Source organism: Pseudorca crassidens, chromosome 4, assembly GCF_039906515.1.
Source record: "Pseudorca crassidens isolate mPseCra1 chromosome 4, mPseCra1.hap1, whole genome shotgun sequence".
NCBI lineage: Eukaryota > Metazoa > Chordata > Mammalia > Artiodactyla > Delphinidae > Pseudorca > Pseudorca crassidens.
This window is the reverse complement of record NC_090299.1, coordinates 18,671,101-18,697,804: the sequence shown is the minus strand read 5'-3', so window position 1 is coordinate 18,697,804 and position 26,704 is coordinate 18,671,101. Positions and strand designations below refer to the sequence as shown.

Here is a 26,704-nt window from a genome sequence, read left to right as displayed (position 1 = left end):
GGACTATATGGGTAGGAAAGGAGAAAGGACATGTTTTAAGTATTTCAGCTTTGAGTCTGAGTGTGCATTTGCTCATGCAAAGAAAGGAGAAAAAATGGCTCAGATGTCTGAAAATAACGCTAATTAGTTATTTACAGCTAATAGCTATCATTTATGCTTAAATTCCACCTAACACCAAAATAATTACAGAAATTAAATATGATTTAGTCTCACTTTATACTTTTTATTACATTGAGCTATACCTTAATACTCAGTTTTTATATTTTATTGCTCTGTTAGATAGATCTCTGTTCATAACTTAAATCAAAACCCTAAGTAAGAGTATCACTTCTATTTAATTCACAAAGAAACCAAAGTCTTATATAATTTGAATTTGTTTCTAGCTTCTGCCAATCCCAACTGCCTAGAAGCACAGTGGGGATCATGATTAGGTTCTGAGCAGCAGTACTTTCTCACTCTTAAAGAACCAATCACTGGCAAGACTGAAAATCAGCAAATGAAGAATCTGGATGCCCAGTGTTCTAGTTTGGAGGTTCTCAAACTTGACCGTGCACCTAAAACACCTGGAGGGCTTGTTAACACACAAACTGTTGAGCGGCATCCCCAGAGTTTGATTCATCAGGCCTGGGGGTGGGGCAGGGGTGTGAGAATGTGTGGTTTCTAAGAAGTTGACACTATGATTGTCCCTCAGCTTCAAATTCAGCCTCTGTGCTCTGCCTAGTGATGCTGGAGCTGGGACTCTGCTAAGCAGTTTTGGTCTTGCCAACTGACTCCGTTAGGCTCCACCAACAGACTGCGAGGCTGGAGGAGGAAGAAGGGAGCAGCTCCTCCTGTCTGCTTCCTGTGGGCTTCCCATGTGCTTGTGGTTCATGTATTGCCTCGGCATGCTGCTTCATTCTGGCAGCAGCAGTTCCTTCCCATAGCAACAGCCAAATCCACTTTGCAGTTTCCTAGCATTTCCAACATGAGCTTCATTGTGTCCCCTCCCCAGAGACACCGGCCAGCTGATGCTGGGTCCCAGGCCCTCTGAGTTCAGAGACATCAGCAGCTGAACAGCATTTCTTATTAGAGATTTGATTAGCTATGTGCAGTCCCAAATGAAGGGATGCACAACCTACCAGAATGGTATAAAGATTACCTTAAACTGAAGACATATGAGATACAGCAAGATGCAGAAAGAAGCCTTTTCTGAGATTCCCTTTATCTGATTAAAGGTAAAGCTTTCTGAGGACAAAGCTGCCATAAATCCTTTCTGGGGAGCTTCCAGCCAGGAAGGAAACTAACCTTCAGCACCTGGTGAGAAACTGCATACACAAACTTTATTAGAAGCTGCCATAACTTCTAAAATTACTCTTTATATCCTTCACTTAATCATGTCCCTTTTCTCCATAATAATTTTTCTTCACACAGTTTTGTTCTAAGCTCTTTTTTTTTTCTTTAGGCCAAATATGTACTGTTTAAGTATCATCGTTGGCAACTGAACTGAATGGAACTGTCAACCTAAACAATAGACAGTGGCATCTGTACTATGTATTAAAAAAAGCGAAAAACTACCTCCCTAAAAAACAAACCCCATTCAAGTGAAGTCTTTTGTATCCTATGCAAAGTATGATAGGCATTGCCATAAAACTACTGACTCCCTCAAAAAAAATCCAAGTTTTAATTCCATTTATGTTTTCATCTGCTTTAGTTTAGTGAAAAGATTCCTCTCTAGGCTTAAATTCTGACTCTGCCAATTACCAGTTGTGTAATGTTGAAAAAGTTACTGCAACCTCTCTGAAGTTTTTTTGAAAAATGGAGATAATAACGCATACCATTATTAAATAAGAAAATTTTTGCAGAAGTATTTTGTCATCACAATTATCATTATTTATCTGATTTTATTTCTATTAAATAGCAAAACGATGGAATTAAAATAATTTTGTTTAGCCTGAAAACCTCATCAGTTAGGATCACGAATGTGTACTATAATAGAAGAACAAGTGACCTGGAGAATGGTAGAGTGTTAGCAAATGTTTGGTTATGAATTTTTAGTAGGCTAGAAGCCATAGCAGAGCTGGTGCTACACTTTACTTGGGTTTTTAATCCTCTTGAGATATGGCTGTTGGTTCCAAGAGACATCAAATAAACCATTTAGGAACCTATCTAGGGTTAATTACTCAAAAGTCCCCCCAGCTTAAGGGTATGACCTTAAATTGACCCTAAAGGCAACTGACCCCCAAAGGAAACTTGAGGTGGAGGATTGAAAACTCTCCACTCACATCTTTATAAGCCCATGTTACAGGATGAAGAATGGCTAAAACAATGCCACTGTGGATAGGTCTCTTGGAGTTTTTGTTTAGTCATTAAGTCTTGGGTCTCCCTTTGTTTCCTGACTACCTTGGAAAATACTAACAAACATTCCAGAAAACACTAGCAATTATTTCTTTGAAACTAAGATAAGCAAAACTAGAGAGGCACTGAATGCAATCATGATTAACAGAATCATAAGTTTTTAGTCATTTACAGTGGAGTTTAGGCAAATTCAGTATACATAGTTTTGACTATTGCCCTGTTTTAAAAATAAAGCTCAATTCAATTCTTTCCTTTTCAATTGCTGCAATACAGATTGCTCTGGAAGTTTGATTTCTGCAAACTAAAGCTGTTAAATCATTTGTCTTGGAAGGTTTTATAAGGGGAAAAAAAAACCATCCCCAAAACATCACGCTGTCTAGGTTTGGAGTAAGACAGGTTAGCCATAACTGCCAGGGAAGCTCCTTCTTTTCTTTTTTTCAGACTGCAAGCCAATTTTTAATATTATTAGTTAGACCTAGGTTTGTTCTCTGTGAATTTCCATGTTTTAATAAATGAGTAATTACATAAATAGATTCTTAGTTGGTTGATCCATCAGCCCTGAAAAACTGCTCAGAATGGAGCAATCATATTACTCTGGCTGTCTTTCAGTCTCTGTCAAAGTCCTTAATGAAATTTTATTTGATAAAGTCACTTACGACACAGTGTGCTATTTTAAAATCTTAAAAGTTTACTCTTTTCTTTCCAAAATACCAAAGTGGTTTAAACCAGGTTATATCTGGTATCTTATCTTACATGTGCATAAGTGTATAGGGAGAATTATAGTATTGGGATATTTCATTTGTGATCATCGAATGTAACTCCTTAATTTCATAAATGGGGCAACTTAGGTTCCCAGAGCCTCATAGATTTGCCCAGAGTTGTATAGCTAGCTAATGGCAGGGCCAAATCTTAGAACCCAGGTCTCCTGATCCAATTTTGTTTGTACAACTTCTTATGTCACCTAAGCGTAGAAAAATTAAATTTTGGTGATACGGTTGCTTCTTTAATGCAAGGAAAAGACAGTTAAAGGGATACACTTAAAAGATAGTAAAACTTTTATAATATCTCTTTAGAAGTAACTTTTATATATGAAGGTATAGATTATTTTTCAAACTTAGCAAAGGAAATTAACCAATTTATGTTACTTGTATACTTGTATACCATATATATATGGTATCTGCCAATAATGTTTGGGCATATCATCTCTCTGCCATACTGCAGAGTTATAATATCCACTTTCAGTCTAACCCAATTTAATTGAACAAAATCCTAAGTAAGTTTTCTCAGACCTTGGGTACTAAATATTATATATTAATACAACCTCCTTTGGCCTAAGGGTAGTTAAGACCTGAATGATAAAATAGTAAAATAATGACTACGGGAACTGTGCTTTTGTAGGTTAGAGTAGGGTAAGTTAAGGACCATCTGGTGTCCCTCATAATTTCAAGGCATGTAGGGAAATAGCTGTATGTCTTTGAAATCCTTACTTGATGCTTGGAATTGAATGTGGAGAGAATCAGGGCTTATCACTCTCACATGAAGTGAGTTTATTTAGGTTTTGGCTAATTTTTTTTAAGATTACAGACTCTAAAATTAGATTGGTTTTACTACTACGTTATCTGCATAATTTTGGGTAAATAGCCCCTCTGCGTGCCTTTCACCCTATCTCCAATTTCTAGATCTAGCAATTTACCCTATGGTAAAAGGGTAAATAACATAGTATAGTGATAAACAGAGTATAGCTGTCCATATATCATCTTCGTCACTGTCACCTCAATCAAAATCTTTCAGTAAACAAAATCTGAATTGTTTCTATGTCAAATCTAAACTCCTCTTCCTGGCTCAGGCCCCCTCATAACTAGGCCCTATTTTTACCATTCAGTCTTGCTTCCTACTTACTCTCCACTCATTACCATCAAATATACATACATATATATATATATATGTACTCCAATTCAAATATAAAACTTACTGAAGGCTAGGCACAATACTACTTTAGGTACCCAATAAAAATCTGTTGAAGATAAAGCTTAGTTTGAGTCAGAGATCCTGCCTTAACTAAAACTTTAACGTTACTTAATACCATGAGAGTGCTTTCAGATAGCATTTCTGAGAAATGATTGATACTGCTTTCAGCTATAATTATGAATATTAGTTTAAAATTTAAAAACATATATGAGGAGAAAAATGTATGACTCTATCCACCAATATCTACTGAAGTCTCAGAAAGTATCAAAGTAATTACTCTCGTCACTTATACTCCTGAGCATGAAAGCATCTGACCTCTAAGCATGGTACTTCTCTTAAAAACTTCTGTTACTTCTAGTTGCCTATAGTTCTTATTTGGGTGTATGAGGCTCTTTAATTCTGTTCCCAATCTAGCTCTCAAACCAAATATTTTACCATTCCCATCTGTAAAGGAGAGACGGTCCATACAGGCAGACGCTTGGCCCGGGGAGCCCCATTGCCTGCTGGGAAATCTGCTGAGTCAGATAGAGGGGCTGGAGAAGCCTAGACTCTGCTTGTGAGGAGTGTGTGCGTGCTGGCTTGCTAACAATCAGGGCAAAAAGAGACCAGCACTGGCGGGTGCCGCCTTGCCACACTTCCCAATCCGAAGGGGTGAACGCCTGGGTCCCGCTTACTCCACACCTCAGCCTGGTGTGAGATAAGGGCAGAGATGCAATCTAGTTGCGCATACAGACTGGGCCGCCTGAGGTGGATCAGGGCCAAACTGCAGAGACCACTGTCAGTGCACACATGCGGGTGGTGGATCAAACTGAGCAGACACTGTCAGTGCTGCATCGGGCGGTGCCACAATTACGTGCAGTGGCTAACTGCCAAATCTCCAAGTCCCTGGGAGAGGACTCGATATAGCTGCACAGAGACGACCTGAAGGGTCTGAGGTGTGGTCTGGGGAGAACCTCGGAGCCTGTGGTAGGTGTGTGGACAGCAGGGGCGGGTCGGCTGCAGCAGACTTGGTCAGCGCATGTACAGGTGGTGCCATAAAAAAGAGTGGCTGGATGCTGCGTCTTGAGCAGACAGGCCCTGGGCGGGAATACGCAGTGGTACGTTTCCTGTGGGAGTGCTCTGGCTCCAGCTCCACCCACTTCGCACTGCAGGGTGGAGCTGGATGTGGGGCTGGCAGGTCCTGGTAGAGGTCTACCACAGAGGCTGCCCAGGTCCCAGGTGCAGCACAGCAACCTCAATTCCTGCAGTCACAGCCTCCAGCCCCAGCCTACTCCGCACCACAGCCTAGCACTAGGTCTGGGATGAACACAACAGAGAAAGGGACGAGACCATGGGCTGCTTCTGGGCGAAACCGTGGGAAACTACAGGTGCATAGGTTCACTGTGACTACACAGGCCTTATATGCTTCTGCGGTCACCTCCTTTGGGGCAGAGCACACACTCGAGGGCAACTGAACCTAACTGCACCCAACCATTAGGGCTTCTTCAACAACTGGGGAGCAGACACTGCCCCCAACAGGGTGGTGACAGCCATGGAGCAAAGAGGAAGCCCTGCCCCTCATCTAGCACAGGTTCTGCACACCACACCACCTATTACAACCCCTATCAATGGGATAACAGCCAGCACACTCTGAAGAAAGAAGTGGCTGGCATCTATACCAAAACAAGCCCTTGCACCAAAAATAACACTCACACAGTCTACACAGGGAAACACCCCTTCAAGATCAAAGTAGATAATGGTTTCTCCTAAATTCACGGAGACAGAGAAAGTTAAAAAACAGAGGAACTACTCCAAATAAAAAGAACAAGAGAAATCTCCTGAAAGAACAAATAATGAAACAGACCTCACCAGTCTATTAGACCCTGAGTCCAAAAATGAGGTAATAAAAATGCTGATTTAAGAAAGATTATTGGGACTTCCCTGATGGCACAGTGGTTAAGAATCTGCCTGCTAATGCAAGGGAAACGGGGGTTTGATCCCTGGTCTGGGAAGATCCCACATGCTGTGGAGCAACTAAGCCCATGTGCCACAACTACTGAGCCTGCGTGATACAACTGCTGAAGCCCATGTGCCTAGAGCCCATGCTCTGCAAAAGAGAAGCCACCACAATGAGAAGCCCACATGCTGCAACGAAGAGTAGGCCCCACTCACCACAAATAAAGCCCACAAGCAGCAACAAAGACCCAACACAGCCAAAAATAAAGTTAAAAAAAAGATTATTAATAAAATTCAGATTATTAATAAAATGAAATTTACTAAGATCATTAATAAAATAAATAATAAAAGTTTATTTATTAATAAAATAAAAAAGACTATTAATAAAATTCAGATCACTGTAACAAGGAACTATAAACTAAAAATGAACCAAACAGACAATTCAATTACTGAGATAAAAACCAATCTAGAAGCAATGAATAGCAGACTAAATGACACAGAAGGAATAAGTAATCTAGAAGACAGAATAATGGCAATCACCCAATCAGAACAGCAGACAGAAAGACAAATGAAAAAAAATGAAAGCAACATACGAGATCTATGGGATATGTAAAGTGTGCCAATCTATGCACAGAAGGAGAAGAGAGAAAAAAGGGTATCAAAAATGTATTTGAAGAAATTATGGCTGAAAACTTTCCAAACCTTAAGAAGGAAACATATATCCAGGTACAGGAAACACAGAGGGTCCCAAACAACATGAACACACACAAAGACATATCATAATTAAAATGGCAAAAGTTAAACTGAGGATTCTAAAGGCAGCAGGAGAAAAACAAAGAGTCAGTTACAAGGGAATCCCATAAGGCTATCAGCTGATTTCTCTGCAGAAACTCTGCAGGCCAGAAGGGAGTGACATGATATATTCAAAGACCTGAAAGGGAAAAACCTGCAACCTAGGATACTCTACCCAGCAAGATTATCATTTAGGAGAGAAAGAATTTCTCAGACAAGCAAAAACTAAAAGAATTCAGCAATACTAAACCTATCCTAAAAGAAATACTGAAAGGTCTTCTCTAAATAGAAAAGAAGCAAGAACCTATAGAAAAAGAAAAACACAATAGGATAGGCAAATATATGAAAGGATTGAAAATTAAATAAGCAAGCACACAGATTTAAAAAACAATAAAAAATTGTAAAAGTGATTATAACTAGAACAAACCGTAAAAGGGTAAGCATGAAGATGCAAAACAGGATATCAAAATCACAAAAAGTGGGGGAGGGGAGTATAAAAATGTAAATCTTTTAGAATGTGTTTGAACTTGCATGACTATCAATTTAAAGCAACATACTTGTAAACCAGGGTAGCCACAAATCAAAAACATACAATAGATTCAAAAAAACTAAAAAGAAAGAAACTCAAGCAAACTAAAAAAGAAAACCATCAAATCACAAAAGGAAAAAAAAAAGAAGAAATGAGCCAAAAAGAGCTACAAAAACAACTGGAAAACAAGGTATTAAATGGCAACAAGTACATACCTATCAATAATTACTTTATGTGTCAATGGACTAAATGCTCTGATCAGAAGACACAGAGTGACAGACTGGATTAAAAAAAAAAACACCTATAATATGCTGTGGACAAGAGACTCACTTTAGGGTGAAATACACACACAGGTTGAAAGTGAGGCGATGGAAAAAGATATTTCATGCAAATGGAAACCAGAAAGCAGGGGTAGCAATACTCGTATCGGACAAAACAGACTTTTTTAAAAAGTCTACAAAGAAAGACAAAGATGGACACTTTATAATGATGAAAGGGATCAATACAAAAAACCTGATAATACACTGTAACATATATGCACCCAATATAAGAGCACTTAAATATATAAAACAAATACATAACAGACATAAAGTGAGAAACTGACAAAAATACAATAACGGTAGGAGACTTTAACACCCCACTGATATAAACAGACAAATACTACAGAAAGAAAATCAATAAAGCAACAGAGGTCCTAAATGATGCAATAGACCAGTTGGACTTAATTGATGTCTACAGGACACTACATCCAAAAAAACCAAAATAAACATTCTTCTCAAGTGCACATGGAACATTCTCTAGGATAAAACACATACTAGGACACAAAACAAGCCTCAACAAATTTAAGAGGATAGAATTTACCTCAAGCATCTTTTCTGACTACATGAAACTAGAAATTAACCACAGAAAGAAAATTGGGAAAAGAATGAACACATGGAGACTAAACAATATGGTACTAAAAAACCAATGGGTCAACAATGAAATCAAAGAGGAAATCAGAAAATACCCTGAGACAGACGAAAATAAAAACACAACCTTACAAAATCCATAGGATGCAGCAAAAGCAGTTCTATGAGGGAAGTTCATAGCGATACGGGACTTCTTCAAGAAACAAGAAAAATCTCAAATAAACAACCTAACCTACCAACTGAAAGAATTTTAGAAAAAGAAGAATGCACAAAATCCAAAGTCAGTAAAGTCAGCAGAAGGAAAGAAATAATAAAGATCAGAGAGGAAATAGAAGAGAGATCCAAAAAAACAAGAGAAAAGATCAATAAAGGCAAGAGCTGCATTTTTGAAAAAAACAAAATTGACAAACCTCTAGGCAGGTTCATCAAGAAAAAAAGAGAGAGAACCCAAATAAACAAATTAAGAAATGAAAGAGAAGAAATAACAACTGATACCACCAGAAATAAGAAAAAAAAAATCCTAAGAGAATCCTATGAACAGTTATATGCCAACAAACTGAACAACCTAGAAGAAATGGACAAATTTTAGAAACATACAGCCTGCCAAAACTGAGTCAAGAAGAAATAGGTAACTTGAACAGACCAACCTCTAGATGTGAAACAGAATCTGTAATTAAAAAAACTGCAAACAATAACCCAGGACTGGACAGCTTCACTGGGGGATTCTACCAAACATAGAAAGAAGAACTTATACCTATCCTCCTCAAACTATTCCAAAAAACTGAGGAGAAGGGAACACTCCCAAATTCATTCTATGAAGTGACCATCGCCGTAATACCAAAACCAGACAAAGACACTACAAAAAAAGAAAATTACAGGCCAACATCTTTGAAGAACACAGATGCAAAAATCGTCAACAAAATACTAGAAAACCGAATCCAACAATACATACAAAGATCAAAAACAAAGACCAAGTTGAATTAATTCCAGGGTTGCAAGAATGGTTCAACATATGCAAATCAATCAACGTGACACACCACATTAACAAAAGGAAAGACAAAAACCACATGGTCATCTCAACAGATGCAGAAAAAGCATTCCACAACATTCAACATCCATTCATGATAAAAACTCTCAACAAAGTGGGTATAGAGGGAAAATATCTCTGTAATAAAAGCCATTTAAGACAAACCCACAGGCAACATAATACTCAATGGTGAAAAGCTGAAAGCCATCCCACTAAATTCTGGAACAAGATAAGGATGCCCACTCTCACCATTTCTATTCAACATAGTATTGGCAGTCCTAGCCACAGCAATGAGACAAGAAATAAAAAGTATCCAAACCAGAAGGGAAGAGGCAAAATTGTATTTATACGCAGATGACATGATACTCCATATAGGAAACCCTAAAGACTCCACACAAAACTATTAGAGGTTTACCTCCTCCCACAAATACATCAAAAACACAAAGACAAGTGGAATGATTCACACAGAACATCTAGTGAATGCTGGCAGAATGGTCAAGAAAACTTCCACATAACCGAGTTAAGACAAAAGAATAAAGGAAAAAAGAGAGAGAAAGGAATCCAATGGGACCTGAGCCCCAGGGAGGGAGCTGTGAAGGAGGAAAGCATCAAATAAAATACAAGGGAATCCCCATAAGGTTAACAGCTGAGTTTTCAGCAGTAACTATTCAGGCAAGAAGGAAGTGGCACAATATATTTAGAGATGAAAGGGAAAAACCTAGAACAAAGAATAATGTATCCAGTAAGGCTCTCATTCAGATTCGATGGGGAAATCAAAATCTTTACAGACAAGCAAAAGCTAAGAGAATTCAGCACCACCAAACTAGCTTTACAATAAATGGTAAAGAAACTTCTCTAGGCAGAAAAGGTCACAACTAGAAACTAGAAAATTATGAATGAGAAAGCTCACTGGTAAAGGCAAACATACAGTTAAGGTTGGAAATCATCTACACACAAATATGATAGGAAAACCAGAAATTGTGAGCAAAGCAGAGTACAAATGGAGGATATTGGAAATGGTTTGGAAATTAAGAGACCAGCAACTTAAAACAATCTCATATATATATGGCCTGCTACATCAAAACCTCATGGGAACTGCAAACCGAAAATCTGCAATAGATACACACACAAAAAAAGAAAAAGCAATCCAAACACAACAGAAAAGATAGTCATCAAATCACAAGAGAACAAAAGAGGAAGGGAAGAAAAAAAAACCTACAAAAACAAACCCAAAACAACTAACAAAATGGCAATAAGAACATACATATCGATAATTACCTTAAATGTAAATGGATTAAATGGCCCAACCAAAAGACGGAGACTGGCTGAATGGATACAAAAACAAGACCCATATACACGCAGTCTACAAGAGACACATTTCAGATCCAGGGACTTATACAGACTGAAAGTGAGGGGATGGAAAAAGGTATTCCATGCAAATGGAAATCAAAAGAAAGCTGGAGCAACAATACTCAAATCAGACAAAACAGACTTTATAGACTGTTATAAGAGACAAAGAAGGCTACTACATAAGGATCAAGGGATCAGTATAAGAAAATATAACAACTGTAAATACATATGCACCCAACAGAGAGGAACTCAACATATGAGGCAAATGTTAACAGCCATAAAAGGAGAAATTGACAGTAGCACAATAATAGTGGGGGACTTTAACAACCCACTTTCATCAACAGATCATCCAGACAGAAAATCAATAAGGAAACAGACCTTAAATAACACATTAGACCACATAGACTTAATTGATATTTACAGAACTTTCCATCTGAAAGCAGCAGAATACATGTTCTTCTCAAGTGCACATGGAACATTCTCCTGGATAGAGCACATCTTGGGCCACAAATCAAGCCTTAGTAAATTTAAGAAAACTGAAATTATATCAAGCAACTTTTCCAACCACAACGTTTTGAGATTAGAAATCACATACAAGAAGAAAACTGTAAAAAACACAAACATGTGGAGACTAAACTGCCAATGGACCACTGAAGAATTCTAAGAGGAAATCAAAAAATACCTAGAGACAAATTACAATGAAAACACAATGATCCAAAACCTGTGGGACACAGCAAAAGCAGTTCTAAGAGGGAAGTTTATAGTGATACAAGCTTATCTCAGGAAACAAGAAAAATCTCCAATATACACCCTAACCTTATACCTAAAACAACTAGAGAAAGACGAGCAAAAAAACCCCCAAGTTACTTGAAGGAAAGAAACCATAAGGATCAGAGCTGAAATAAATGAAACAGAGATGAAGAAAACAACAGCAAAGATCAAAACTAAAAGATGGCTCTGTGAAAAGATAAACAGATCTGATAAATCTTTTGCCAGACTCATCAAGAAAAAAAGGGAGAGAACTCAAATCAATAAAATTAGAAATAAAAAAGAAGTTACAATGGACAACACAGAAATACATGAAATCATATGAGACTACTAAAAGCAACTGTATGCCAATAAAATGGACAAATTCTAAGAAAGGTCCAATCTCCCAAGACTGAACCAGGAAGAAATAGAAAATATAAACAGACCAATCACAAATACTGAAATTGAAGCTGTGATTAAAAAACCCCCACCAAACAAATGTCCAGGACCAGGTGGCTTCACAGGCGAATTCTACCAAACATTTAGAGAAGAGTTAACACCTCTCCTTCTGAAACTCTTCCAAGAAATTGCAGAGGAAGGAACATTCCTAAATTCATTCCATGAGGCCAAAACCAGACAAAGATACCACACACACAAAAAAAAATTCACAGGCCAATATCACTGATGAACATAGACACAAAAATCCTCAATCAAATACTAGCAAACTGAATCCAACAATACATTAAAAGAATCATACACCATGATCAAGTGGGATTTATCCCAGGGATGCAAGGATTCTTAAATATCCGCAAGTCAATCAGTGTGATAAACAACATTAAGAAACTGAAGAATAAAAATAAAAAAACCCTATGATCATCTCAATAGATGCACAAAAAGCTTTTGACAAAACTGAACACTGATTTATGATAAAAACTATCAAGAAAGTGGGCACAGAGGGAACCTACCTCAACATAATAAAGGCTACACATGACAACCCTACAGCTAACATCATTCTCAATGGTGAAAAGCTGAAAGCATTTCCTCTAAGATCAGGAACAAGACAAGGATGTACACTCTCACCATTTTTATTCAACGTAATTTTGGAAGTCTTAGTTACAGCAATCAGAGAAGAGAAAGATATAAAAGGGATCCAAATTGGAGAAGTAGAACTGTCACTGTTTGCAGATGACGTGAGATTATACACAGGAAATCCTAAAGATGCTACCAGAAAACTACTAGAGTTCATCAATGAATTCAGTAAAGTTGCAGGATACAAAATTAACACACAAAAATATCTTACATTCCTATACACTAACAATGAAAGATCAGAAAGAGAAATTAAAGAAACAATCCCTCTTACCATTGCATCAAAAAGAATAACACACCTACCAACGAAAAAACGACAATCCAAAACCTCTGGGATGCATTAAAAGCAGTTCTAAGAGGGAAGTTTATAGTGATACAAGCTTATTTCAGGGAACAAGAAAAATCTAAGGACGCAAAAGACCTGTACTCTGAAAACTATAATGTGCTGATGAAAGAAATGGAAGATGACACAAACAGATGGAGAGACATACCATGTTCTGGGATTGGAAAAATCAATACTGTGAAAATGACTATACTACCCAAAGCAATCTACAGATTCAATGCAATCCCTATCAAATTACCAATGGCATTTTTCACAGAACTAGAATAAAAAATTTTACAATTTGTATGAAACACCAAAGAACCTGAAGAGCCAAAGCAATCTTGAGAAAGAAAAATGGAGCTGGAGGAATCAGGATCCCTGACTTCAGACTATACTACAAAGCTACAGTAACCAAGACAGTATGGTACTGGCACAAAAATAGAAATATACATCAATGGAACAGGATAGAAAGCCCAGAGATAAACCCACCCACCTATGGTCACCTAATCTATGACAAAGGAGGCAAGAATATGCAATGGAGAAAACACAGACTCTTCAATAAGTGGTGGTGGGAAAATTGGACAGCTACAAGTAAAAGAATGAAATTAGAGGGCTTCCCTGGTGGCGCAGTGGTTGAGAGTCCGCCTGCTGATGCAGAGGACATGGGTTCATGCCCCGGTCCGGGAAGATCCCACGTGCCTCGGAGCGGCTGGGGGCCTGTGAGCTATGGCTGCTGAGCCTGCACGTCTGGAGCCTGTGCTCTGCAACGGGAGAGGCCACAACAGTGAGAGGCCCGTATACCGCAAAAAAAAAGAATGAAATTAGAACACTCCCTAACACCATACACAAAAATAAACTCAAAATGGATTAAAGACCTAAATGTAAAGCTGGACATTATGAAACTCTTAGAGGAAAACACAGGCAGAACACTCTTAGACATAAATCTAAGCAAGATCTTTTCTAGAGATTTTATCGAAGATGGCGGAAGAGTAAGACGCGGAGATCATCTTCCTCCCCACAGATACACCAGAAATACATCTACACGTGGAACAACTGCTACTTAACACCTGCTGAATGCTGGCAGAAGACCTCAGACATCCCAAAAGGCAAGAAACCCCCCATGTACCTGGGTAGAGAAAAAGAATAAAGAATAAACAGAGACAAAAGGATAGGGACCAGACCTGCAGCAGTGGGAGGGAGCTGTGAAGGAGGAAAGGTTTCCACACACTAGAAGCCCCTTCGTGGACGGAGACTGTGGGTGGCGGAGGAGGAAAGCTTCGGAGCCGCGGAGGAGAGCACAGCAACAGGGGTGCAGGGGGCAGAGCGGAGAGATTCCTGCACAGAGGATCGGTGCCGACCGGCACTCACCAGCCCTAGAGGCCTGTCTGCTCCCCCGCCGGGGTGGGGCGGGGCTGGGAGCTGAGGCTCGGGCTTCGGTAGGAGCGCAGGGAGAGGACTGGGGCTGGCGGCATGAACACAGCCTGCAGGGCATTAGTGCGCCACGGCTGGCAGGGAGGGAGTCCGGGGAAAAGTCTGGACCTGCCGAAGAGGCAAGAGACTTTTTCTTCCCTCTTTGTTTCCTGGTGCGCGAGGAGAGGGGATTAAGAACGCTGCTTAAAGGAGCTCCAGAGACGGGCGCGAGCCGCGGCTAAAAGCGCGGACCCCAGAGACAGGCATGAGACGCTAAGGCTGCTGTTGCCACAACCAAGAAGCCTGTGTGTGAGCAAAGGTCACTCTCCACACCCCCCTTCCGGGGAGCCTGTGCAGCCCGCCACTGCCAGGGTCCCGGGATCCAGGGACAACTCCCCCGGGAGAACGCACAGTGCGCCTCAGGCTGGTGCAACATCACTGCGGCCTCTGCCACCGTAGGCTCGCCCTGCACTCCGTGCCCCTCCCTCCCCCCGGCCTGAGTAAGCCAGAGCCCCCGAATCAGCGGCTCCTTTAACTCCGTCCAGTCTGAGCGAAGAACAGACGCCTTCCGGCGACCTACACGCAGAGGCGGGGCCAAATCCAAAGCTGAGCCCCTGGGAGCTGTTAAGAACAAAGAAGAGAAAGGGAAATCTCTCCCAGCAGCCTCAGAAGCAGCAGATTAAAGCTCCAAAATCAACTTGATGTACCCTGCATCTGTGGAATACATGAATAGAAAACGAATCATCTCAAATTAAGGAGGTGGACTTTGAGAGCAAGATTTATGATTTTTTCCCCTTTACCTCTTTTTGTGTGTATATGTATGCTTCTGTGTGAGCTTCTGTCTGTATAGCTTTGCTTCCACCATTTGTCCGAGGGTTCTATCCGTCCGTATTTTTCTCTTAATAATTATTTTTTTATTTTAATAATTTAATTATATTTTATCTTACTTTATCTTCTTTCTTTCTTTTTTTCCATCCTTCCCTCCTTCCTCCCTCCCTCCCTCCCCTTCTTTCCTTTTCTTTTCCCTTTCTTTCCTTCCTTCTTTCTTTTCTTTCTTTCTTTCTCCTTCCTCCCTTCCTCCCTCCCTCCCTCCCTCCCTCGCTCCCTCGCTCCCTCCCTTCCTATTGTTTCTTTCTACTTTTTCTCCCTTTAATTCTGAGCTGTGTGGATGAAAGTATCTTGATGCTGCAGCCACGAGTCAGTGCTGTGCCTCTGAGGTGGGAAAGCCAACTTCAGGACACTGGTCCACAAGAGACCTCCCAGCTCCACATAATATCAAATGGCGAAAATCTCCCAGAGACCTCCATCTCAACACCAACACCCAGCTTCACTCAACGATCAGCAAGCTACAGTGCTGGACACGCTATAACAGACAATTAGCAAGACAGGAACACAACCCCACCCATTAGAAGAGAGGCTGCCTAAAATCATAAGGCCACAGACACCTCAAAACACACCACCAGATGTGGACCTGCCCACCAGAAAGACAAGATCCAGCCTCATCCACCAAAACACAGGCACTAGTCCCCTCCACCAGGAAGGCTACACAACCCACTGAACCAACCTTAGCCTCTGGGGACAGACACCAAAAACAACGGGAACTACGAACCTGCAGCCTGCAAAAAGGAGACCCCAAACACAGTAAGATAAGCAAAATGAGAAGACAGAAAAACTTACACAGCAGATGAAGGAGCAAGATAAAAATGCACCAGACCTAACAAATGAAGAGGTAATAGGCAGTCTACCTGATAAAGAATTCAGAATAATGAGAGTAAAGATGATCCAAAATCTTGGAAGTAGAATGGACAAAATGCAAGAAACATTTAACAAGAACCTAGAAGAACTAAAGATGAAACAAGCAATGACGAACAACACAATAAATGAAATTAAAAATACTCTAGATGGGATCAATAGCAGAATAACTGAGGCAGAAGAACGGATAAGTGACATGGAAGATAAAATAGTGGACATAACTACTGCAGAGCAGAATAAAGAAAAAAGAATGAAAAGAACTGAGGACAGTGTCAGAGATCTCTGGGACAACATCAAACAAACCAACATTCGAATTATACGGGTTCCAGAAAAAGAAGAGAAAAAGAAAGGGACTGAGAAAATATTTGAAGAGATTATAGTTGAAAACTTCCCTAATATGGGAAAGAAATAGTTAATCAAGTCCAGGAAGCACAGAAAGTCCCATACAGGATAAATCCAAGGAGAAATACACCAAGCCACATATTAATCAAACTGTCAAAAATTAAATACAAAGAAGACATATTAAAAGCAGCAAGGGAAAAACAACAAATAACACACAAGGGAATCCCCATAAGGTTAACAGCTGATCTTTCAGCAGAAACTCTGCAAGCCAGAAGGGACTGGCAGGACATATTTAAAGTGATGAAGGAGAAAATCCCACAACAAACATTACTCTACCCAGCAAGGATCACATTCAGATTTGATGGCGAAATTAAAACCTTTACAGACAAGCAAAAGCTGAGAGTTCAGCACAACCAAACAGGCTCTACAACAACTGCTAAAGGAACTTCTCTAGGCAAGAAACACAAGAGAAGGAAAAGACCTACAATAACGAACCCAAAACAATTAAGAAAATGGGAATAGGAACATACATATCACTAATTACCTTAAATGTAAATGGACTAAACGCTCCCAGCAAAAGACAGAGATTGGCTGAATGGATACAAAAACAAGACCCATATATTTGCTGTCTACAGGAGACCCACTTCAGACCTAGAGACACATACAGACTGAAAGTAAAGGGATGGAAAAAGATATTCCATGCAAATGGAAACCAAAAGAAAGATGGAGTAGCAATTCTCATATCAGACAGAATAGATTTTAAACTAAAGACTATTACAAGAGACAAAGAAGGACACTACATAATGATCAAGGGATCGATCCAAGAAGAAGATATAACAATTGTAAATATTTATGCACCCAACATAGGAGCACCTCAATACATAAGGCAAATACTAACAGCCATAAAAGGGGAAATTGACAGTAACACATTCATAGTAGGGGACTTTAACACCCCACTTTCACCAACGGACAGATCATCCAAAATGAAAATAAATAAGGAAACACAAGCTTTAAATGATACATTAAACAAGAAGGACTTAATTGATATTTATATGACATTCCATCCAAAAACAACAGAATACACATTTTTCTCTAGTGCTCATGGATCATTCTCCAGGATCGATCATATCTTAGGTCACAAATCAAGTCTTGGTAAATATAAGAAAATTGAAATTGTATCAAGTATCTTTTCCGACCACAATGCTATGAGACTAGATATCAATTACAGGAAAAGATCTGTAAAAAATACAAACACATGGAGGCTAAACAATACACTACTTAATAACGAAGTGATCACTGAAAAAATCAAACAGGAAATCAAAAAATACCTAGAAACAAATGACAATGGAGACATGACGACCCAAAACCTATGGGATGCAGCAAAAGCAGTTCTAAGAGGGAAGTTTATAGCAATACAATCCTACCTTAAGAAACAGGAAACATCTCGAATAAACAAGCTAACCTTGCACCTAAAGCAATTAGAGAAAGAAGAACAAAAAAACCCCAAAGTTAGCAGAAGGAAAGAAATCATAAAAATCAGATCAGAAATAAATGAAAAAGAAATGAAAGAAATGATAGCAAAGATCAATAAAACTAAAAGCTGGTTATTTGAGAAGATAAACAAAATTGATAAACCATTAGCCAGACTCATCAAGAAAAAAAGGGAGAAGACGCAAATCAATAGAATTAGAAATGAAAAAGTAGAAGTAACAACTGACACTGCAGAAATACAAAAGATCATGAGAGATTACTACAAGCAACTCTATGTCAATAAAATGGACAACCTGGAAGAAATGGACAAATTCTTAGAAATGCACAACCTGCCAAGACTGAATCAGGAAGAAATAGAAAATATGAACAGACCAATCACAAGCACTGAAATTGAAACTGTGATTAAAAATCTTCTAACAAAAGCCCAGGACCAGATGGCTTCACAGGTGAATTCTATCAAACATTTAGAGAAGAGCTAACACCTATCCTTCTCAAACTCTTCCAAAATATAACAGAGGGAGGAACACTCCCAAACTCATTCTACAAGGCCACCATCACCCTGATACCAAAACCAGACAAGGGTGTCACAAAGAAAGAAAACTACAGGCCAATATCACTGATGAACATAGATGCAAAAATCCTCAACAAAATACTAGCAAACAGAATCCAACAGCACATTAAACGGATCATACACCATGATCAAGTGGGGTTTACTCCAGGAATCCAAGGATTCTTCAGTATATGCAAATCAATCAGTGTGATACACCATATTAACAAATTGAAGGAGAAAAACCATATGATCATCTCAATAGATGCAGAGAAAGCTTTTGACAAAATTCAACACTGATTTATTATAAAAACCCTGCAGAAAGTAGGCATAGAGGGAACTTTCCTTAACATAATAAAGGCCATATATGACAAACCCACAACCAACATCGTCCTCAATGGTGAAACACTGAAACCATTTCCTCGAAGATCAGGAACAAGAAAAGGTTGCCCACTCTCACCACTCTTATTCAACATAGTTTTGGAAGTTTTAGCCACAGCAATCAGAGAAGAAAAGGAAATAAAAGGAATCCAAATCAGAAAAGAAGAAGTAAAGCTGTCACTGTTTGCAGATGACATGATACTATACATAGAGAATCCTAAAGATGCTGCCAGAAAACTACTAGAGCTAATCAATGCATTTGGTAAAGTAGCAGGACAGAAAATTAATCCACATAAATCTCTGGCATTCCTATACACTAATGATGAAAAATCTGAAAGTGAAATCAAGAAAACACTCCCATTTACCACTGCAACAAAAAGAATACAATACCTAGGAATAAACCTACCTAAGGAGACAAAAGACCTGTATACAAAAAATTATAAGACACTGATGAAAGAAATTAAAGATGATACAAATAGATGGAGAGATATCCCATGCTCTTGGATTGGAAGAATCAACACTGTGAAAATGACTCTACTACCCAAAGCAATCTACAGATTCAATGCAATCCTTATCAAACTACCACTGGCATTTTTCACAGAACTAGAACAAAAAATTTCACAATCTGTATGGAAACACGAAAGACCCCGAATAGCCAAAGCAATCTTGAGAACAAAAAACAGAGCTGGAGGAATCAGGCTCCCTGACTTCAGACTATACTACAAAGGTACAGTAATCAAGATGGTATGGTACTGGCACAAAAACAGAAATATAGATCAATAGAACAGGACAGAAAGCCCAGAGATAAACCCATTCACATATGGTCACCTTAGCTTTGATAAAGGAGGCAGGAATGTACAGTGGAGAAAGGACAGCCTGTTCAATAAGTGGTGCTGGGAAAACTGGACAGGTACATGTAGAAGTATGAGATTAGATCACTCCCTAACACCATACAGAAAAATAAGGTCAAAATGGATTAAAGACCTAAATGTAAGGCCAGAAACTATCAAACTCTTAAGAGGAAAACATAGGCAGGACACGCTATGACATAAATCACAGCAAGATCCTTTTTGACCCACCTCCTAGAGAAATGGAAATAAAAACAAACAAATGGGACCTAATGAAACTTCAAAGCTTTTGCACAGCAAAGGAAACCATAAACAAGACCAAAGACAACCCTCAGAATGAGAGAAAATATTTGCAAATGAAGCAACGAAGGATTAATCTCCAAAATTTACAAGCAGCTCTTGCAGCTCAATAACAAAAAACACAAAACCCAATCCAAAAATGGGCAGAAGACCTAAATAGACATTTCTCCAAAGAAGATATACAGATTGCCAACAAACACATGAAAGAATGCTCAACATCATTAATCATTAGAGAAATGCAAATCAAAACTACAATGAGATATCATCTCACACCGGTCAGAATGGCCATCATCAAAAAATCTAGAAACAATTAATGCTGGAGGGGGTGTGGAGAATAGGGAACACTCTTGCACTGCTGGTGCGAATGTGAATTGGTACAGCCACTATGGAGAACAGTATGGAGGTTCCTTAGAAAACTACAAATAGAACTACCATATGACCCAGCAATCCCACTACTGGGCATATACCCTGAGAAAACCATAATTCAAAGAGTCATGTACCAAAATGTTCATTGTAGCTCTATTTACAATAGCCAGGAGATGGAAACAACCTAAGTGTCCATCATCGGATGAATGGATAAAGAAGACGTGGCACATATATACAATGGAATATTATTCAGCCATAAAAAGAAACGAAATTGAGCTATTCGTAATGAGGTGGATAGACCTAGAGTCTGTTATACAGAGTGAAGTAAGTCAGAAAGAGAACGACAAATACCGTATGCTAACACATATATATGGAATTTAAGAAAAAAAAATGTCATGAAGAACCTAGGGGTAGGACAGGAATAAAGACACAAACCTACTAGGGAATGGACTTGAGGATATGGTGAGGGGGAAAGGTAAGCTGTGACAAAGCGAGAGAGAGGCATGGACATATATACACTACCAAACGTAAGGTAGATAGCTAGTGGGAAGCAGCCGCATAGCACAGGGAGATCAGCTCGGTGCTTTGTGACCCCCTGGAGGGGTGGGATAGAGTAGGTGGGAGGGAGGGAGATGCAAGAGGGAAGAGATATGGGAACATATGTATATATATAACTGATTCATTTTGTTGTAAAGCAGAAACTAACACACCATTATAAAGCAATTATACTCCAATAAAGATGTTAAAAAAAAAAAAAGATCTTTTCTGACCCACCTCCTAGGGTAATGAAAATTAAAAAATAAGTAAATGAGACATAATTAAACTCAGAAGCTTTTGCATAGCAAAGGAAACCATAAGCAAGACAAAAGGTCAACCCTCAGAATGAGAGAAAATATTTGCAAATGAAGGTACCAACCAGGGATTAACCTCCAAAATATACAAAGAGCTCATGCAGCTCAATATCAAAAAAACCCCAAACAACCCAATTAAAAAATGGGCAGAAGACCTAAATAGTTCTCCAAAGAAGACAGATGGCCAACAAACACGTGAAAAGATGATCAACATCACTAATTTTTAGAGAAATGCAAATCAAAACTATAATGAGGTATTGCCTCACACCAGTCAAAATGGCCATCATCAAGAAGTCTACAAACAATAAATGCTGGAGAGGGTGTGGAGAAAAGGGAACCCTCCTACACTGTTGCTGGGAATGTAAGTTGGTACGGTCACTATAAAGAACAGTATGGAGGTTCCTTAAAAAACTAAATATAGAATTACCATATGATCCAGCAATCCACTCCTGGGCATATATCCAAAGAAAAGCATGATTCGAAAAGATACATACAACCAGTATTCATTGCAATGCTATTTACATGCCAAGACATGAAAGCAACCTAAATTTCCATGGACAGATGAACAGATAAAGAAGATGTGGTATATATATATATATATATATATATATATATATATACACAATGACTATTACTCAGCCATAAAAAAAGAATGAAATAATGCCATTTGCATGGATGGACCTAGACATTATCATGCTAAATGAAGTCAGACAAAGACAATATCATATGACGTCACTTATTTGTGAAATGTTAAAAAAAAAAGAGACAAATGAACTTATTTGCAAATCAGAAACAGAATCAGACTTTGAAAGCAGACTTGCGGTTGCCAGGTGGGGGAAACGTCCGGGGGAGGGATAAATTAGAAGTTTTGGATTAACATATACACACCACTATATATAAAATAATCACCAGGGACCTACTGTATAGCACAAGGAACTCTGCTCAATATTCTTTAATAACTTAAATGGGAAAAGAATTTGAAGAAGAATAGATACATGTATATGTATAACAGAATCACTTTGCTGTACACCTAAAACTAACACATTGTTAATCAACTATACTCCAAAATAAAATATTAGGAAAAAAAATGTTTTGTTGTTTAAGCTGTCCAGTCTATGGTGTTTTTGTTATAGCAGCATGAATGGACTAAGACACCATGTCAGCCCCTTTCTGAACTCTGTGCCTTCATATATGCAATTCTAATTTTCTCAGTCTGTTTTTCTACCCCACCTCCCTTCCCCACCCTGGTTTTTGTTTTGTTTTGTTTTGTTTTTGTTTTGCCTCGAATCTCCTACTCCTTCTTCAAGACCCAGTTTAAATGTTACTTCGAAGGAGAAGTCTTTAGGGGCTTTTTAAAGGTGAAGTTAATTGTTAACAATCTGTTATATGACTACTTTCCCAAATGGATAGTAAGCTACAGGACATCAGGGATACTGTCTTATTAATCTTTGTATTCTTAGCACCTGGATCAGAGTAGAAGCTTAATGAATATTGAATGAGTGGAATAATATCTTAACAGCTTGTTAGAAACAGAGTTTGTCTTCCTAATTAAATACAGCCATTTATAATTTTTTTGTAGTCATAAAATAATACTTAGGAATACTTAGGTTACTCTGACATTTTTAAGGACTGGATAAGTGTTTTTTGGATTAAGTAAGTATCCAAATGATCAACAACACCTTAGAAATGACTTTAAAAATATCTAAGATATCCCATGCTCTTGGATTGGAAGAATTAATATTGTTAAAATGGCCATACTACCCAAAGTGATCTACAGATTTAATGTGATCCGTATCAAATTACCCATGACATTTTTCACAGAACCAGAAAAATCCCAAAATTCATATGGAACCATAAAAGACCCAGAATTGCCAATGCAATCCTCAGGAAAAAGAACAAAGCAGGAGGTATAACCCTGCCAGACTTCAGACAATACTACAAAGCTATAGTCATCAAAACAGCATGGTACTGGCACAAAAACAGAAATATGGAACAGAACAGAGAGCCCAGAAATAAACCCACATACCTACGGTCAATTAATCTTTGATAAAGAAGGCAAGAATATACAATGGGAAAAAAACAGTCTCTTCAGCAAATGATGTTGGCAAAGTAGGAGAGCCACATGTAAATCAATGAAATTAGAACACTCCCTCATACCATAGCACCACTATTCACAACAGCCAAGACTAGGAAACAACCTAAATGTCCATTGACAGATGAATGGATAAAGAAGATGTGGTACATATATATAATAGAATACTACTCAGCCATAAAAAAGAACAAAATAATGCCATTTGCAGCAACATGGATGCAATTATGGATTATCATACTAAGTAAGTCAAAAAGAGAAAGATAAATACCATATGATATCACTTATGTGTGGAATCTAAAATATGACACAAATGAATCTGTCTATGAAACAGAAACAGACTCATGAACATAGAGAACAGACTGGTGGTTGCCAAGGGGGAAAGGGTTAGGAGAGAGATGGAGTGGGAGGTTGGGGTTAACAGATGTAAGCTTTTATATGTACAGGGGATAAACAACAAGGTCCTAATGTATAGCATAGAGTACTATACTCAGTATCCTATGATAAACCATAATGGAAAAGAATATTTAAAAAAGAATATATATATATGACTGAATCACTTTGCTGTACAGCAGAAATTACCACAACATTGTAAATCAAGCATATGTCAATAAAAAATATTGATCAGAGTAAATTAAAAAATATCTTTCTATAATTCTTTGAGCATATCAAAATTCTACACTTTATTTTTCTCTAGATAGAACATTTAGAAAGCAATTTATAAAGCAGAAACAACTTACTTTATTTCGATCTTGTACAACCAATATTTTTCTAGTATTTTCATCAAATACAGCTCCTGTTGGGGGGGGGGGAAGATAATTGAGAAATATGAATTTCATTCACCTCAGACTACTCTCACACTATTACCTGTGGTCATCAAAATCCTACCCATCCCTGAAGGCCTACTTGAAATAACCACCTCATTCATGAAGAGTTGTAAATTTCTCCAGCAAGAAATCAGTTGCTCAGTTATCTAGGTTCTTTTAACAACTTAGGAGTACCAATGATGATTCTAGCATATGCTAACTCGTAGGATAATCATTTGCATCTCCTTCTCTAGATCATCTATTCCTGACAGTATAAATAATCTTTCTATCCTTTTTTAGCGTTTAGTGTCCAATTTTTTTTTAAATTAAGTTTTATTGGAGTATAGTTGTTTTACAATGTTGTGTTAGTTTCTACTGTACAGCAAAATGAATCAGCTATACGTATACATATATCCCCTTTTTTTGGATTTCCTTCCCATTTAGGTCACCACAGAGCACTGAGTAGAGTTCCCTGTGCTATACAGTAGGTTCTCATTAGTTATCTATTTTTATGCTAGTATCAATAGTGGATATGTGTCAGTCCCAATCTCCCAATTCATCCCACCCCCCTCCCCGCTTACTCCTTTGGTGTCTATATGTTTGTTCTCTATGTCTGCGTCTCTATTTCTGTTTTGTAAATAAGATCATCTATTAGTGTCCAATTTTAAATGCCTAAAAAGATTTATTGAGTCAATGAATTGACTTTTCCATTCTCATTTTTATTCCTTGAATCACTATGTATAAGCATGGGTTGTGCTCCCTGATGATCCAAATCTCAAGTATCTCAATATTCAGTTCAAGACCTCCTCCTTAAAGCACTTAAATTTCTTTACCATGTTATGTACACAATGTTATAACTTACCAATATATTGCTTTGGAATATTCAAGTTCTAGTCCATTGCTTTCATTTACTCATTCATCATATACATTGCCCAGTGTACTAGGCATTTTACTAGATGTTAGGGACTCAAAAATAAGTTTTTGGTTTTTTTTTTCTCTCTTTGGGTAATCCTAGGTCAAAAATACAAATGACACTAATGATTTGTATTAGGTTCCTTTAAATGCTTTAATTTTAAAATTATTTGTATTTACATAATGTGGGAAGATACTGTTAAAAACATATTTTCTGGGCTTTCCTGGTGGGGCTGTGGTTGGGGGTCCGCCTGACGATGCAGGGGACGCGGGTTCGTGCCCCGGTCCGGGAGGATCCCACATGCCGCGGAGCGGCTGGGCCCGTGAGCCATGGCCGCTGGGCCTGCGCGTCTGGAGCCTGTGCTCCGTGGCGGGAGAGGCCACGGCAGTGAGAGGCCCACGTACCGCAAAAGAAACAAAAACAAAAACAAACAACAAACAAACCATATTTTCCACTTATTCATCCATTCTTTTAATATTAACCGAGCTCCTACATATAATATATACAGATTCTATGTATAGCATATTAATTGAGATCCTATTATGTGTCAGGTACTTTTCTAGGTGCTAGGGATACAGTGGTGAACAAAACAAAATCCCCCATCGTTATGGGGTTCGTGTTCTGGTGTGTGTTTGAGGAGGTGACAAATAAATAAAAAATTAATTACATAGAACATGAGATGGTGATAAATACTATGTAAAGGTAAAATATAGTAGGGAATAGATATGTGCAACACTAGGAAGAACTATGTTCTCTGAAATTAAAACACCACATTTTAGTATTTCAAAGCCAAGAAGGGAAACCACAAAGTGAGATATAATTTAATGTTGGATTCTATTAGAAAATATAAACTGTAATTTAATTGGACTTTACAAGGGATAGAATGCCAGGAAAACCTATTCTTAAATTTTAATAATTTGTGATTGCTCAAATTGAACTTTTTCCTAATTCACTATAAACATGAGCCAAAATCAGCACTGCTAAACACAATGTGAGCGACCCCTGTTGGTCACAACATAAAAGTTAAATAAAGCCAAAGAGATCAGGGATTAAATAGAGGTTATTATTATATTATAATTAGTCAGGTACTGTACTAAGTGCCTTAGGTGCATTATCTCAGCTATTCCTCATAATAATCCTGTGAGTGGTATAATTTTGAGTGCCCAAGTTCACACAGCCCTAAAACTGACATCCTGTCTGGGTCCCAAGCAGGTATTCTTCTCACTGTGCGACACTGCCCCTTCACCACGCTACAACTGCCTTTTCAGAGGGCTGACGTTGCCAACTGAAGATCTACCCAACCATTCATTTGAGAAATATTTACTGAGCACCTACTTTACACCAGACACTGTGTTTAGCCTGAGGATAAAATGGTAAACGAGACAGATAAAATACCTGCCTTCGTGGAGTTTATATTATTGTGGGGTCGATTAAGTATATGACATAATTTCAAACTGTGATAAGTACTATAAAGAAAAACAGAGGATAAAGGGACAAAGGATGATGGGACTGGCAGGTGGAAGGACTCTATTTTATACAGTAAGGTCAGGAGCTTTCCTGAGGAGATATTTCAGCTCTAAAGAGCTCGATAAACAAAGCCCTGGGGAAGA

At 38.4% G+C, this 26,704-nt stretch overlaps 1 protein-coding gene across 7 annotated transcripts in view; it reads right to left on the bottom strand.

The window, feature by feature from the left end:
• NUDT6 (nudix hydrolase 6) overlaps positions 1–26,704 on the bottom strand; it is a 42,906-nt gene that overhangs the window by 9,230 nt on the left and 6,972 nt on the right. For 4 of the 7 annotated variants that reach the window (XM_067735134.1, XM_067735135.1, XM_067735137.1 and 1 more), the window contains one exon: positions 24,116–24,171. The exons of 2 other annotated variants lie outside the window; for them this stretch is intronic. In XM_067735134.1, coding sequence (XP_067591235.1) covers positions 24,116–24,171 — 56 coding nt within the window. Of the gene's footprint in view, positions 1–1,138; positions 1,305–24,115; positions 24,172–26,704 lie in introns of all 7 variants that reach the window. One more of the 7 variants, XM_067735136.1, reaches the window with a different exon arrangement.